This window comes from Ochotona princeps, chromosome 11 (genome assembly GCF_030435755.1).
Source record: "Ochotona princeps isolate mOchPri1 chromosome 11, mOchPri1.hap1, whole genome shotgun sequence".
Classification (NCBI taxonomy): Eukaryota; Metazoa; Chordata; class Mammalia; order Lagomorpha; family Ochotonidae; genus Ochotona; species Ochotona princeps.
Genome location: NC_080842.1, coordinates 39,599,780 through 39,615,540, shown reverse-complemented (window position 1 = coordinate 39,615,540; position 15,761 = coordinate 39,599,780). Strand labels below are relative to the sequence as shown.

The 15,761-nt window shown below is 49.9% G+C and overlaps 1 protein-coding gene across 1 annotated transcript in view; it reads right to left on the bottom strand.

Moving 5' to 3' along the window:
- Positions 1-1,367: 1,367 nt before the first annotated feature.
- The window catches only part of SCARA3 (scavenger receptor class A member 3), a 32,383-nt gene continuing 17,989 nt past the window's right edge, over positions 1,368-15,761 (bottom strand). Inside the window, exons 4-6 of the mRNA XM_004579285.4 lie at positions 12,510-12,608; positions 10,562-11,605; positions 1,368-2,875 (exon numbers count right to left, since the gene is read on the bottom strand). Coding sequence (XP_004579342.4) covers positions 2,424-2,875; positions 10,562-11,605; positions 12,510-12,608 — 1,595 coding nt within the window. The 3' untranslated portion in view covers positions 1,368-2,423. The remainder of the gene's footprint in view (positions 2,876-10,561; positions 11,606-12,509; positions 12,609-15,761) is intronic.

Genomic DNA, 15,761 nt, shown 5'->3' with positions numbered 1-15,761 from the left:
GGAGGAACTATGTGCACACAATGGTAGAGAAAGCGGCCAGACCCCTGTGCCACGGTCTCATTTGGCCCCGTCCTCATTTTTATGCACTTGGCTCATATCCTGTACTATGTTTCTCCCACCTGTCCCCAGATAAACCCAGCCAGGGCCCAGGGCTTATATCAGGCTGCAATGTTCCTAGTGAGTGAGATCAATGTGACTTTAAAAAAAATCTTCGTGAGGGGCCCAGCACAATGGCTTAGTGGCTAAAGTCCTTGCCTTGAATGCGCCAGGATCCCATATGGGCGCCGGTTCTAATCCCGGCAGCCTACTTCCCATCCAGCTCTCTGCTTGTGGCCTGGGAAAGCAGTCGAGGACAGCCCATAGCCTCGGGACCCTGCACCTGGAGGAGGTTCCTGGCTCCTGGTTTCAGATCGGCGCAGCACTGGCCATTGAGGTCACTTGGGGAGTGAATCATCGGACAGAGATTTTCGTCTTTGTCTCTCCTCCTTTCTGCATATCTGACTTTGCAATAAAAATAAATAAATCTTTAAAAATATCTTCTTGGAGCAGGCTCAGGCTGATTTCCATGAGACTGAGCTGTCTGCCCGTCTTTGCAAGGCCACTGAGCCAGGTCCTTGGGGCTAGGTCTGGCTTGGCTTTTTTCCTATTCTATCTCTTAGTCTCAGAGATGAAGAAGGAGGCAGTAGGTATCCTTCAGAGGGTCCCAGGCCTGTTGTAGCTTCAAATCTCTGTTTAGTGCAAGATCTGCAGGGCCATGCTGCAAGAATAGTAGAGCTGACCATCTGTCACACAGTCCCTGACCTCAAGGGCCAAGCCACTCGGCAGCTATCACATTCCAGCCTCATTGTGAATGACTGCAAGCAAACCCACCAGCAAAACTTGGTGCTTCTGGGTGTACAGCCAGACCCCACAGCAGGACTTATTCTCTGGGGGACTCTAGATGTGGCTTCTCCTTTGACGTGCAATGTGAGTGGGGCCCTGATGTCATCAGGTAGAATAGAAAGGACTAGCAGACCCCTCCTTCCTGGAAATAACTCTTTACTGAGGCAGAGATACTATGTTGCGTGATAGGATCATATGTTGACTGGAGAAGGATACTGCAGTGGGAGGGGCAGGTAGTGCAAGCCAGTTGCACAGCCGTAACAGTCATGAAGGTGGCAGCAAGGCCTTGAAAGTAGAACAGGTTGGTCTGAGTCAGTGTTGGAGAGGAGGCAGCTGCATGCTTCGACCCCCTCCCCCGGCGGGGGGTGGTGGGGGACCCGCACTTTGTGTTTGAGCATAAAAGGGGCTCACGGGAGACCTTCCTCCTGCCAGGGTAACTCCCCAGCATCCCCATCTGCCAGTGCATGTTCAAAGGCAAGGGGTGATGTCCAAGTAAGCTTCCTGGGGCTGTCCAGGCCCTTCGTGCAGAGAAAGCTTTGGCCATGCTGGGTCATTGCGTGGTGAGGTTAACAGGTGGCACAAGGAGTGTTGCTGTGTGCGGGAGGCCAGAGCTGCCTCCCTGCAGCCTGTGGTGTTCTGCCTCCAGAGGAGCTAGCTGGTGGACAGGGACAGGCCAGCCCCCTCGGAGCAAGGTGAGCCCTTTGCTGGGAGAACTTCCACACTCTCCTCTGCTTCCTGCTTCTGCAAACTTCCCTGGGGTTGCACATCACTGCAGTGGAATATTCCAGAACCTGAGAGATGAAACTCTGGCATGGATTCTTCCTGGGTTACTCCTGAGACTGAGATGTGGAGGCAAAGAAGAAGCAAGGAATGTTCTGGTTACTTGAAAAAAAGAAAAAAGCTTGACTGTGTCTGGGGCCCTGTGGGCAGGGCAAAAAGTGGCAGGCTAGGCGAAGTCCCGTTGCTTAGGTGAGGGGGGTGGACAGTTCCCTGAGGACTCTGTTCCCATAACAATGGGGAAGGTCTGGCAGACTCCTAACCCCTAACCTTGACCCTGGAATTTTAACTCTCGTTGCAGAGGTTTCATAACCTTGGGCAGCCCCAGAAAACTTGTTTGCTGGGACAGGTGTGGCGATGTGGACACCATTCAGAGACAGATTGCAGATCCCCTTCCCGAGGTAGCCTCCTCGCTGGCAGGCTCATTCATAGGAGAAGGGGCCCTCTCCTCCTGCTCAGCCGGGTTAACCCAGTAGACCTCCTGACCAGCAGGGCGATGTGTGTGCATGTGTATATGTGCGTGCACGGGTGTGCATGTGTGTATGCAGGTGGGTGGGGTGTGCATGTGCGTGGATGTCTAGGGTTGCTTTTTCCACAAGTTGCATCACTGTGGTTAGGTGAGCCCAAAGCTGCAGGTCAGGTGTGGGGGATACCAGGGGAGTCAAGGATCCTAACAGTCTGTAGGTGAGGCTTCCTGGAGAGCTTGAGGTGCTCAGGGCCCTGCAGCCCTCCTATCTGGCAGGGTCTGATCTGAGAGGCCCTCCTCAGTAGGGGCTCAGGCTACCTGGAGGGCCGGGGGGCCCAGGAAGGCCGGGAGGACCCTGGATCCCTGGCTCACCCTTCGGCCCCATGGTGCCCCGCTGACCTGGTAAGCCTGTCTTCCCTGCAATCCCTGGTTTTCCTTGAGGCCCTGAAGGTCCTGGAGAACCTGGGGGTCCCTCTGGTCCTGGTGGCCCCACATCTCCTTTGGGACCTGGCTGTCCCCTTGGCCCTCCAGTCCCGAAGCTGCCCTTGGAGCCCTTGAGGCCAGGAAAACCCCGAGGACCAATGGGTCCCCTCTCTCCTGCAGCTCCCGCCTCCCCTGGCTGCCCCTGGGGACCCTGGGGGCCTGGTGGGCCCAAGCTGCCGGGGTCTCCTTTTGGTCCTCTGCTGCCAGCAGGGCCTTTTGTGCCCGTGTCTCCTTTGAGTCCTCTGGCTCCTGGAGGGCCGGGAGCACCTGGGAGGAGAGAGAAGAAGGAAGAGGTCAGTCTGTGAAGGGTTCACTCAGTGACTCAGCAGGCACACTGACAGCCTGAGCATCAAGCAGAAGCCCTGCCCAGGGCAGCCACTACTGGCTACCATCTGGGAAGTGATGACAAGAACAGTGGCAGCCACATGCCAGGTACATGACTGGCTTATGAAACTCGTTCTTCTGACTTCCAGGTTTTCCCCCCGCTCCACCTGTGCCCTCAGGTCATGATCTGAGAGGGTTGGACTGGCCTTCTACACCTCGTGGCAATCTTTGACCATCACCCCTGGGAGGACTGAAGTCACTGAGGCCGGGCAATGGCATAAAGGAGGAAACCAGGAATGTGAGACAACAGAATCTGGAGGTGTCTCCTGACATGAGCAGGTAGGCCCACTGACTGTCAGAGAAGAACAATTCCTCCAGGAGGCCCACCCTGACCACTCTAGCTTCTTTCCTGAGCTCTTGAGGTTAGAACCAAGGAACAGTGGAAGTGAATGTAACGTGTCTAGCAAATGGATCCTGCTTAATGGGTGAGGGTCATGTCTCCCATCTCAGCTCCAGACACAGACAGAGCCTGGCTAATGGTTGGGAGACCTTGGTATAGCCTTGATTCTCCAGCCATGAGCCCTAGGAGGTACCAAGATGAAGTCATAGCCCCTCTCTGCGCCCCCATTCCAGCCATGCCCCAGCTCTGAGGATACACAGGGGAAAGTGGCCGTGGCTCTGCCTGGGCAGGTCAGCCAGCCACACGTGCACACAGGAAAGGGGTCAGGGATTGTGGCAAACAATAGCCTGTCCCATCACAGCCTGCATTCCACCTTCTTCAGCAGTTTGGGTAAGGGGCTGGTGGGTGGGGTTGGTGAGAGCAGTGAGCCCTAGGGTGGGCCTTGGGGGCAGGAGCAAGCTGCTGCTGCATTTTCTTCTTTGCAGTAAAGCCCTGAGTTTTGGAACTTCCTGGAGGCCTTCCACAGGGAAGGCAGTTACGGCTTAGAAGTGAAGTGAGGTCCCCAGGGCTTCCTGAGTGGAAACTAGCACTCAAATGGACTTCTAGTGGGGGGATTCTGCAGGCCAGGAGTGGACAGTCCTTCCTGTTGCCATCTCCAGTTCTGTGACATCAGGGTCACCATCAGAGACACCCTCTACCTCCCGAGTTGTCCATGCCCTACTGTAGAGTTCCTTCCTGGAGTGTTTCTAAGTGGAACAGAGGTGGAGAGTGCCATCGTCTACTATGACCTAAACTGGAAACAGATGGGCTGCCCCACCAGGGCTAGAGAAACCTTCCAGGCCATTCCCTATCCCTACTTGCACATGCCCACCTCCTGCTGCAGGTGTGTGGCTCTGCAGCATCTCATGTGGTCTGCCAGCAGCAGGGGTTAGGGCTCTGTAGTCAGGATGGTGAGGAGCTGGGCGCTGGGGGGCAGCTGGCAGCTGATGGCAGCAGCCTGACATTCGAGAAGCCGGGCGGCAGGCCCTCCCCATTGGTCCCTAGTGCAGTACTGCTGGCAGGGTGGCAGCCAGAAAAACACAGACACACACAGATGCCCAGGCAGGAGCTGCCTCCCCCAGCCTGGCATGCCTTGCTGGGAGTTGGCAAGTTATAGAATCTGTCTTCACCCTGACTCTGCTCCTGGCACTTGGGGTCAGCTGAGGTTTGGAAAGGAGACAGCCTTTCAGAGGCAGAGAGGCCCCAGGAGGCTCTGTGGGTGGGTGGGAGTAGAGCGGCCAGGCAGGACAAGTCTCTCCAGAAATTGGGTTTCCTCTGCGAGGTGGACTTAACACTATGGAGCCACACTATGTAACCACACTTAGTGCATGCAGTGAAGCTGCACACCATGCAACGAAACAGTTGAATTGTATTTCATGTAACTGAGAATGCAATGGAATTGTACTTTCCTGCTTCCAAGGGCCTATGGCCGCAGACTCCTGGCCTGGGGTACCCTCCTCATCCTGACCAGCAAGATACTCTCCCCCTGCCCCTTCCTGGCTGCCTCTCTGAGGCAGCACCCACCCCTGGCTCTTTAGTACTAAACTGTCCTCCTTGCCTTTGGGCTGGATGACTCCCACCCTGGCAAGCATGGCCTCTCCCTGCCCAAGGCTGACTGAGACCCCTTGTTTTCTCACTGTGAAATCCTCCTGTGCTCTCATCTTTGGCAGACAACCTCCTATCCTTGGTCCCAAGGAGCACAGCAGTCAGCTGCAAGGACTGCCAAAGGTCTTCATGCCAGTGGGCAAGTAGGAGATAGACACAAGGGCCTGCACATACCCACTCTGGTCAGCCCCTCCGGCTCTCTTTTCCCAGACAGCCCTGGGGCACCTATTCTTGAGTGGGGCAAACATCCACGCTCTTGGGGATGTGTGTGCAGAAGTCTCAGTCATAGCCTCCTCCTGTCTCCCCCAGGGTGAGAACATTGTTACCATTGTCAACTGAGGGTCTATTGTGTCCCCCAGCACTGAGGCGGTTGCCTCCCCTGCAGAGCACAAAGCACTGTGCAGGAAGTGTGGCTGACGAGGTTCCACCTGTTGGGGGTGGGTCAGAGTTCAACCCAGGTCATGGAAGCTCTGAATGAGACCCTGGCTCCTTCTGCCTCACATATTGAAGGTCTCCCCCTCCCCCTCCTATGGGTGTCTCCACTCTGGGGTGTTGTCTGAAGTGTGCTGAGGGGACCCTGGAGAGTGGAGAGGCTGGCTTCCTCAGGGGAACAGAGACCCCACATACCCCCTGGACCAGCCAAAAGTCACAGTCAAAGACCAAGTCAACAAGGTAGTTTAGTTGTTACAGTATAAGAGGAAGGAATGTGACAGAGGTGACCAGAGGCCCTCCTCAAGGACCCAGACAGTAATAGGATGGTGTCATCAGTAGTTAAGTGTGTGTGTGTGTGTGTAGGGGGGTGTTGGCTGCTGCCCTGAGCAGAGAGAGGGGCCACTGAAGGCCAAGGAAGAAATGCCAGCTGTGGTGGTCATGGGCCAAGTTGGGAGAAGGGACCAGTGCATCCTGTGGCTGTGGGGAGGCCCATAATTGCTGAGGAAGCCATTGGCTGTAATTAGGCTCCTGGGCCCATTAGGGTCCAGCCACAAATGACTGCATGTCTGGAACAAGTAGGGTGGTCTGCTCTGTGGCCTGTTCCCGGAAGGGGGATGAAGGAAGGGTACGGGGATGCACCCATTTTCTCAGGGCTCTGACACTGCCCATTCAGGGTCAGGGGTGCATGGGCAGGCAGGGCCTCAGTACTTGTCACCATTGGAAGCAGGTGGCCAGCTTCCCAGGGTAATTGAAATGGAAGGGGTGCCTCTTGAGGGACTGGCTTGGTGCCGTGGGAGGCACACTGGCCTGGCTGGAGTCCTGGTTCTGGTGCTGCTGTGCTCTGGCTCCCTTCCACTTTGTGAGAATTGTGGTCCAGATCAGGGACTCTCGGTCTTGCCTGTGGTTACTATTGGGAAAAAATGCCACAGGACTTCCATCTCATCTTGGGATGGGTTGGTTTATAGCAGGTTAAACTTCCTGCTGAGAACAAGCAGGGCCCTTAGAGAAAAACCAGAACATCATTCTGAAGGCTGGGAGAGGCACCAAGGGCCATGATGCCAGGGAGAAGGGACTTGTGGAAGGGAGCCCAATACCCTTTGCAGCTCTTCACCACGAAGCATTTGTGGATGTCATTGGTTTAGGCAGGGAGTCTGAGCAGCCAAACAAAAGGTTGCAGGTACTGGGCTAGGAAGCTGAGTGTTCAGCAGCCTTGCTGGACCTGGTAGAGAAGACCCCTTCCCTGCCACTTCCCTCACCTTGAACAAGGGAAGGCTGGGACAGCCTCTTTCTGTCCTGCATGGATGTTTGTTTGCATGCTGATTGCAGGAGTTGTGTGGAGGGGGTTCCTGATGCAATCACATGTTTGTAAAGTGAATTTCTCCATGTCCTGTCCTTCTTGCCCACCTTCAGCTTCTACCACAAAGTCCACACTTTCATTTATTCATTCACGGAACAAATGGTGTCTTGATTATCTTCTAAGGGTTGACACTCCACCAAGGTGTGTGATGGGTAAGACAAGGAGCCTTCACCATCCAGCACTTGAGCTTCATAATAATTCCATAAATGTGACACCCCCTTATAGTTCACAGCAACTTGTTCATGCTCATGGTTCCCATGCATCCTCACAGCTACCCATGGAATACATGCAAGTAGGTATTAATATCACTAAATGTGGATGAGGACATGAAGTTGAAAGCAGCCAAGAATCCTGCCTCAGGTAACTCAGCTAAAAAGTAGAGATGGCTTTTCTATTTAATTCCCAAATGATAGTCCTCATATAAACACTGTCTAGCATAGACATAGAAATTACCCTGGAGAGTGGGAAGAGATGAATCTTGTATGAGCGAGATGAACACTGTGAGAGCATCACCCTTGAGTAAATGAAGACTTAGCATTAATCAGAGCTGGACAAGGTCTCAGAGATCAGTCCATCTCAACCCTTCATTTCAAGATGAAAGGAGCAGAAGCCCAGGAAGATGAAATGAACCTGTCTAAAGACCCAGACAAAATTAGAAGCCAGGTTCCTTTCCTATGCAGTTTTGGAGTTCCAAGTCTTCAATCAGGATGGGCTGGGGCAGCTCCATCCTTCCCTCTATTGCAGACAGTAGCTCAGTTTCAGCCATGGGGAGAACTCATTGGCAGCCCCAGCCTCCAAGCCTGCCGGCACCTGCCTGTGGATGAATGCATGAGTGATGAGGTCTCTGTGAGAAGGCATGTGTGTTGTGTCCAGAGCTTTCAGTAAGAGAGATTTTACATAAAGTGGCTTTCATAACCCAGAAATGGAAACAAATGTGTGGAGGTTAAACCAAGAGTCAGATATCCCTCCAACAGATGTCTTTAAGAACTCTATCACAATTAGGACAATAGTACACTTACATCCCTGTTAACGCTTAGAACAATTCCATGGTCAACACTTGTGATACTGCCTCTCTGTTTCGCAACCTCCACCTCAGCAAAGAACATTTTTTGTATTATCTTCCTGTTCCTGTCCTGGGGTAGGGATAGGGGCATCTTCTTAGGCTCTAGATGTGTGTGTTTCAAAGTCATGGTGAGGGGTCAGGGTTTTCATTCCTGGTGTGACCTTATGCGCATTCCTTAAACACCCTCCCTCATCATCTCTGGTCACTCTCCTATAAAATAGCGACATCAGCATCTGTACAATATTACCTTTTCTAGTGTACAAGGATTGCTGTGAAACGTTCAAGTGAAACAAAGTGTGGAAATGGGCTTCTACCTCAGGAAAGCTTCCGATTTCCTTTGTTCTTAGGTTGAATCCAAGAAAACCCTGACATTGGCAGATGGTGAGCCACAAGAACTATCTACCAATGGCCCTCACTGGGACTGTATCTGTATAAACTGAGAAGTTCAAGATCAACCCAAGCCTCCAACCTGAACCATAAAATGCTGTCATGCCCTTCAGTCAATTCCCAAATTGGGAATCAGCTTATAGGATCAGAACCCCTTGAATGAAGTGGAGGCAGAGTCCTTTTGAAAAGATTCCGCTGTGTGGCATTATTTACAGTGTTAATCTGTCAGTTTACTCAAAAGAATATATGGTCTTTTACTAGACCGACTGCTTTGGGGGTGAGGAATGAGTCAGAATTGATCAGAACCTTTGGGGCCTACTGGACCAGGCTCTGATTTGACTCTCATTCCAGACCTAAGATGTCACTATGGTGACATCTAGTTAGACTAGGTAGGCTTATAGAGGTCTGATGATCACTGGATTGGTAGCTTAGGTTCAACTCACAGCAGACTCAGTGGGCCCCTAAATCCACTCTGTGGTTGCTTTCCCTGTCCCAGAGAACGTAATTGGAACAGACACCCCTGGCAGCTGGTAGAATCCCTATGTTGGTTTCCAGACATGATGAGAAAGTAAAACTGCAAGCCAACATAACCGCCTCTAACTAAAAACAAAAACAAAGAAAAAAACAAAACAAAAACAAACTAAACCAAAGCAATACTGCATCGCTGTAGGCCTTGCAGAGGTCTGTGCCACATTAAGGATTTGAAGGCTGCAGCGGTGCCGATTCCTACCACACTCCTATTCAGTGTGTGTCCATGGCCTATGCAGAAGACAACTGGGTCTAGAAAAACCATGGTGGATTATCACAGACTCAACTAGGTGGTGACTCCAGCTGCAGCCTCTGTTCATTGTTTGAGCAGGTTAAGCTATTCCCTGGTACCTGGCTTTTAGCTAATGATCATGTATATGTTTTTACCACCATCCCTGCTGATAAACACTCCGGGAGAAGTCCGCTGCAAGCTGACAAGGCTGAACTAGACCACCAGTGTCCTACTTCAGGGTAGAAGCAATTCTCAAGCCTTATGTTGTAATTTTGTCCCCCTCCCTGTGGGGATGGAAAGATCTTGATGACTTTTCTCATCTACAGGATATCACACTGATCCCTTACACTCATAGCTTTATGCTGATTGGACCTACTGAGTAAGAAGTAGCAACCATCAATTTATGTTAAGAAAGGTATCCATCAGCAGGTGGGAAATAAGTCTGACAAAAGCTCAGGGTACTTCAATCTCAGGGAAATTTCTAGCACTATGGGCACATCATAGTATTTCTTCTAAGGTGAACTACTGGTTGTTGCAGCCAACCCATTCTAAAGCCAGAAAAAAAGCACAATGTCTATGAGCCCTGTTTGGATTCTGGATGCAGCATATTATAAGTCTGTTTTTCAGGTATGTTAACCCTGACCATTTACCAAGGAATTCTGAAGATCTTCTGATTCTGAGTGAATCCCAGAACAGGAGAATGCTTTGCAATGGATCCAGGATACTGGGAAAGTGACTATCACTTGAACCATGTGGTCCACCAGATCTCAAGGTTCTTGAAGGACAGAGATGCTATTGGAGACTATGATAGGCCCTGACAGGTGAATGGCAACACACTTCTTTAGTTGTGTAGGACTTTGGAGCAAAGTCCTGTGGTTCTCGGCAGGTAACTTCTCCTCTTGATAGACAGCCTGCTACTTTGCTTTAATAGAGATAGATTACTACATCATGGGCTACCAAGTCATCCTGTGACCAAAGACAGCCACTGTGAACTAGAGGTAAATTGACACATACGGCATAAATATGGGTGTGCACCATAGAGTACTCCATCATCACATGAGAGTGGATATGTACATGAGAGGGTCCGAACAGGCCTTGAAGGTACAAGTAGATGAGCCAGATGTCTATGATTCTTATTCCTACTATGCTGTCTTTTCTTTCTCAGGTTCTGTCTACAGCCTCATGAGAAATACGATAAAAAGATAAATGAAAGAAAAATTAGGCCTGTTTTACAGATGGTTTTGCAAAAAATGCAGGTACCACCGAAAGTGGGCAGCTACCATGATACAGTATTTTATGCAATGTCGCTGAAGAGGAACAGTGAAAGAAAGCCCTCCAAGTGGCAACACACAAAGTATGTGTGTCTATGTGGGCCTAATGAAGCAAATCTGTGTAAAAATCTGGATTTGTAGAACAGGCACAGTTAAAAATTGTGATGTGCAAGGATGCTGCCTAAGTTGTTCATTACCATAGGCTAATTTAATTAACCTGCTAGGATTATACCTAAGCCCAGGTGCTTTCGTGTCTGGCAAGCCCACCAAGACTCAGGGAGCTTTGCAACAGCCCTGCCTGCAGGCAGCTCTTACCTCGTACGATGGTGACATTGTGAAGGAGCTCTCCATGCTTTGTGTCCACGGCCTTCATCTCCTCCACAATCATGGAGAGGTTGCGGACACTGAAGTCCAGCCGGGCACTGAGCAGGCTGAAGCGCTCCTGGAGCAGGTCTGTGGTGCCCAGCATGAGGGAGACAGACTTGTTCAAGTAGTAAAGCTCCTCAGCGTGGGTATGGAAGCCCAGCGTGCAGGACAGCCGCACGTCATCCAGGTACTTGAGCATGCTGTGCACATGGCTGTCCGTGGCATTGATGTTGGTGAAGATGGTGCCGATTTCTATCTCATGAGAAGCCATGCGGCCTTCCAGGGACTCAAACCTCTCTATTGTGCGGTTTTGGGCATAGCGGGTGTGGTACTGGAGGTCGTGCATATTTTCCTCATGGTCATCCAGGAAGGAGGAGATGTTATCCAGTTGCAACTGCAAGCCCATGACCTGAAGAACCAGGTCATGCATACTCTCAGAATTCTGGCTGATGCGCTGTGAGGAGGTCCCCAGCGTGGCTTGGATGTTCTTAACCACCTCTCCGGTCTTGGCCGAGGTGGCACGGAGGCCACTAAAAAGCCGGGTGTAGTTCTGCCAGTCAGTGACTATCTTCTGCAGCGTCAGGGTCTCCTCGTCTGTCTTCCGCTGGATGCCATGGATCCACTCGGAGGTCTGCCCCACGGTGAAGTTGATCTGGTTCACAGCAGCTTTAACGTCGTAGCAGTCCTGGGTGAGGTCCTTCAGAGAGAGGTCCAGGCCCGTGGTGGTGGCCTGCCAGCCCCTCACCTGTGCCAGGAAGAGCCCCAGAGACTGGTTGACCTGGTGGATGGAGAAGGAGCAGCTGCCCATCTCCTGGGAGATCTGACTGCTAGTGCTGGACAGCAGTTCCTGGGCCTGCGAGGTCTGATCCAGCTGGACCTCCTGGGCCAGAAGCATCTTCTGCAGTCCCTCCAGTTCCTCCTGCAGTTTTCTGATTTCTTTGCCCAGCTGCCCAGCCTCATGGCAGAAGGAGCAGTTGTTGAGGGCTTTCGGATCTTCCGGAGAAAGGGAAAACATTTTGAGTGGCTAAAGATCAGGAGACAACAGTTGTTTCTTTAAACAAAATGTTACAGGGCATGATGAATTGGCAAATGACTACCCCACTCTGCCTTTTTTCCATGAAGTGTCTATGAAATTCTCAGGAAAGCCTTGTCAGTGTTACAAAAGTTCATTTCACTCAATGCCTTTATGGTGATCTGAAATGTAGGATTTAGGATGTTTTGATATTCCATGGCCAAATTCTAGAAATATCTTTAGAACTTTCCGAAGATGACCAAGAACCTCCCATTTGTTTTCTATTTTAAACTCTCTTTGGATATTTTTACACCTGTTTTCTTGCTTGATTCTCTTGTAATGGACACCACAGAGGGTGGCCTTAAGATCTGCATGCTGTGACTCTTGAGGAATGAGGCACAACAAATTGACTTGTAACAGCTTAGTGCTTTCCGTCTGCATCAGAGCACACCCCTTCTAGACTCTCTGACGATGGTGCCGCAGTCACCTTCCCTCTGAGAAGATGCCTGAGTGAAGCTGGAGACAGAGCTCTGGGTTGCAGAACAATATCATGCAGGGATGAATAAAGAAAGAGCTAAGCCTGTTAGGGGTCTTTGGAAGGTCTTAGCATCATTTCCAATACACAAGGCTATTTTGAGAATGGACTATACTTGATTTTGGTTCTATCTGCAGACTTTCACTAGGTGTGTACCCCTCACAGAACCACCTGGCCCAGGCCTGGCTGGAGAGGGAAGCAGAGGGCTGTGAACATTGTATCCTTGTGCCTGGAAGGCTGATGAAGCCAGCCCTGCTCTGGACATCACAGCACTGCAGGCACCTTGCTCTGCTGTCAGGGGAGGATTGGTTTACATCAGTCATCAGCACAGCTGGACTCTGCACACTTACCCAGCCCCTGGAGGTTCTCTTGCATTGACACAAGCTTCTTGTCGTAAATGGATTGAGCCAAAGAGATGTCTTCTGAGAGAGAGTCCACCTTTCTGAAGACTGTAGGGGAAGGGAAACACCGGTAAGAAACCACTGCAGGTCTTAGTTCAGCGGATCAGTGGTCTTTTGTTGGGAAGCATTACTATCAGGCCCTCTGCAACCTAAACCATTCACTCTCCTGGTAGGAGGCTTTCCAGAGTCACTATGTATCCCTTTAAAAATAATAACATCCCCCACCCCAGATGTCAGAACCAGGGCCTTATCATAGAGCAGGGAAAATTCAAAAAAGAAAAAAAAATCCTTAATTCTCACAGCCAGAGATTGTTGCCATCAAAATGTTTGTGTATTTCCTTGAGCCTCTTTTACACTGATAGTCATTTTTCAGCCACCTAGATAATGTACTTCTTTAGAAAACATAAGTAAGTGGGCTGGTACTGTGGCATAGCATATTAAGCTGCAGTGGCCTGGGATACTTCCAGCATCCCATATGGAAACTGACTCAATCCCCAGGTACCTTACCTCTGATTCAGTTCCCTGCCAAAGTGACCAGAAAAGCACAGGAAGATAGCCTAAGTCTTTGGGCACCTGTCAACAATGTGGGAAGCCAAGATGAAGCTCCAGGCTCCTAGTTTCAACCTAGCCCAGCCCTGCCCACTGAAGCCATTTGAGGAGTGAACCAGCAGATCTTGCTCTCTCTACCCACCTCTCTCTCTGTAACTTTGCCTTTCAAAGAAATCAAAATAAACATTTTTTAAAAAGGAGGAAACCAAAAGCAAAATGGGCATGTTCTGAATATTTAAACTGATTGGTATCATATCATAGATACATATTTTTAAGATTTATTTATTTCTATTTGGAAGGTAGATTTTCACAAAGGGAAAAGGAGAGACAGAGAGATCTTGCATCTGAAACTAGGAGCCAGGAGCTTCTTCGGGTCTTCCCCATGGGTGCAGGGTCCCAAGGACTTGAGTCATTCTCTACTGCTTTTCTGGGCCATTAGCACTGGACTGGACGGGAAGTGGACAGCTGGGACATGAATTTGTGCCCATATGGGAAGACAGTGCCATTGGGTGGAAGATTACCCTAATATGCCACGGCACTGGCCCCCATCATGTATATTTTTCCATCAATGCTTATGTCACTTTAAAATCTATTTTTAGGATCTGGCCCAGTGGCCCAGTGGTTAAAACCTCACTTTAAACCATACGGGCACCAGTTTGTGTCCCGGATGTTCCACTTCCTTCCAGCTCTCTGCTTGTGGCCTGGGAAAGCAGTAGAGGTTGGCCCAAAGTCTTAGAACCCTGAACCCGTGTGGGAGACCAGGAAGAAGTGGCTTGCTCCCTGCTTTGGATTGGCTCAGCTCTGGCCATTGTGGCCAATTAGGGAGTGAACCAGCAGACAGAGAATATTTCTCTCTGTATTTCCTTCTCTCTGTAAATCTGCCTTTCCAATACAAATAAATACATCTTAAAAAAAAAATCACCTACTTTTTGAGTCCGGCACTGTGGAATATCAACCTAAGCCTCCATCTGTGATACTGGTGTTAGTTTCAAGTCCCAGGAGCTCTACTTCTGATCCAACTCCCTGCTTATACAACTGGGAAAGCAGTGGAGAATGACTCAATTCCTAAGGACTTGGCTACCCAAGCGGAGACAAAAGCTGAAAAGGAAACCCCAAAGCTCTTCCATGACCCCCCAATTTGCTCACCCCTAACTCTTCTCCCCCTTATCCCATTCATTTTGGATCTTGTTTTCTGTCATTTCATCTTCTCAGATGTGACTTCTCAGATGTGGAGTGGGACTCATCTTCCCGCTAAGGGTGTATTGAGATGATCCAGGGACATCACCGTATCTTCTCTGGGCTACTGGAGCTTTTATGAAAGGATTTAAGCACCTTGGGGGCTGTAGGCCAAGGCCCTGGCAAGGGTTATCCAGGAAGTGTGGGGTCCCTGCGGGACCATGTGTTGCTGCTGTTAATCATGGACTGTGGTTTTTCCTTCCTCTGGTCAGGGATGTTGGTCACTTTCTGAAAATCAAGCACCAAGGAGTGCTTAGCAGAAACAGGTAGAGCTGAACAAGGATGAAGAGCTTGGAAAGTTCTGAAATGCATGGTCTTCAAATCTGGGTGCATGTAGTAGTGCAGTGAGAAGATTTTAATAAACAAATAGGGCCTGGGTACAAGCCAGAGATTATGATTTAATTCATCCGGACTTTGTATGTTTAGGGTAGGAATGAGGGACTCTGGTTCTGGTGTTGGTACATATTCTACAGGCATTCTGGTGTGCACATGAAGTGGGAAGAAGTCCCTTCACTGGTGACATGCCATTGAACTCATGGCTGCCAATACCTGGCACTTATTAGTGGTTGGCTTGCGAATTCATGCCTACAGGATAACTGGAAGACAACTAGAGTATTGATTCAAATTAAAATACCAGCCTCCTGTCTTGAAGCCAAGAGAGCCGGTGAATGAATAACCTCAACCAGGGCCAGGAACAGATGCCCTTCCTAACAACACGTTCACCCTCAGGGTGAGCAAGCCTCTCCCTATCCCCACCTTGGCCTCTGATATCTGATATGTTAGAACAAGCTTATTCGAGCATGGGTTTTCAAAGTCTGAAGCTGAGGGTGGAATGGGATTGCAGTGAGATACCATCAATTTTTCTTATAGTTAGTTTACCATAAATGGAGCACAAAAAGGTGAAAGTTACCAGACTGACTGGTCCAGCTACTGCAGCTACAGATGATAGTATATATGTATGTATGAGAAGCAATAGCCTTCAGCAGCCCTGTGGGTAGACCTGGGTGAGACCTGGCAATTTTCATTTTAATGAATCCTGGGAAGGATTTCAATGCAGAAGGGGATCTAACCTTACTTTGAAAAACACTTCCACATAGGCTATGGAAAGAGCTTAGAAGTCCCCTGATCCAATGATCTCGATCCTTGATGCTAATAAAAATTCCCAAACACCAGAGATTTGAAAGAGGTTGAGTTAATTTAATTATCCGCAGTAAGGTCCAAGTGCCAATATTATTTTAAGGTCTCAGGTGACTCCAACTTAGAGCTGAAACTGAGAGCAACACATCTAGTCCCATATTCTCTTTTCCCTATAGGAAAATAGGGAACCAGGATGATAGAGTGCCTTGGTCAAAGCCACATGGCTAATTCTTGAGCAAGAATCAGGAGTTTTGGTTAGGCAGTGAAAGTCCTCAGTTG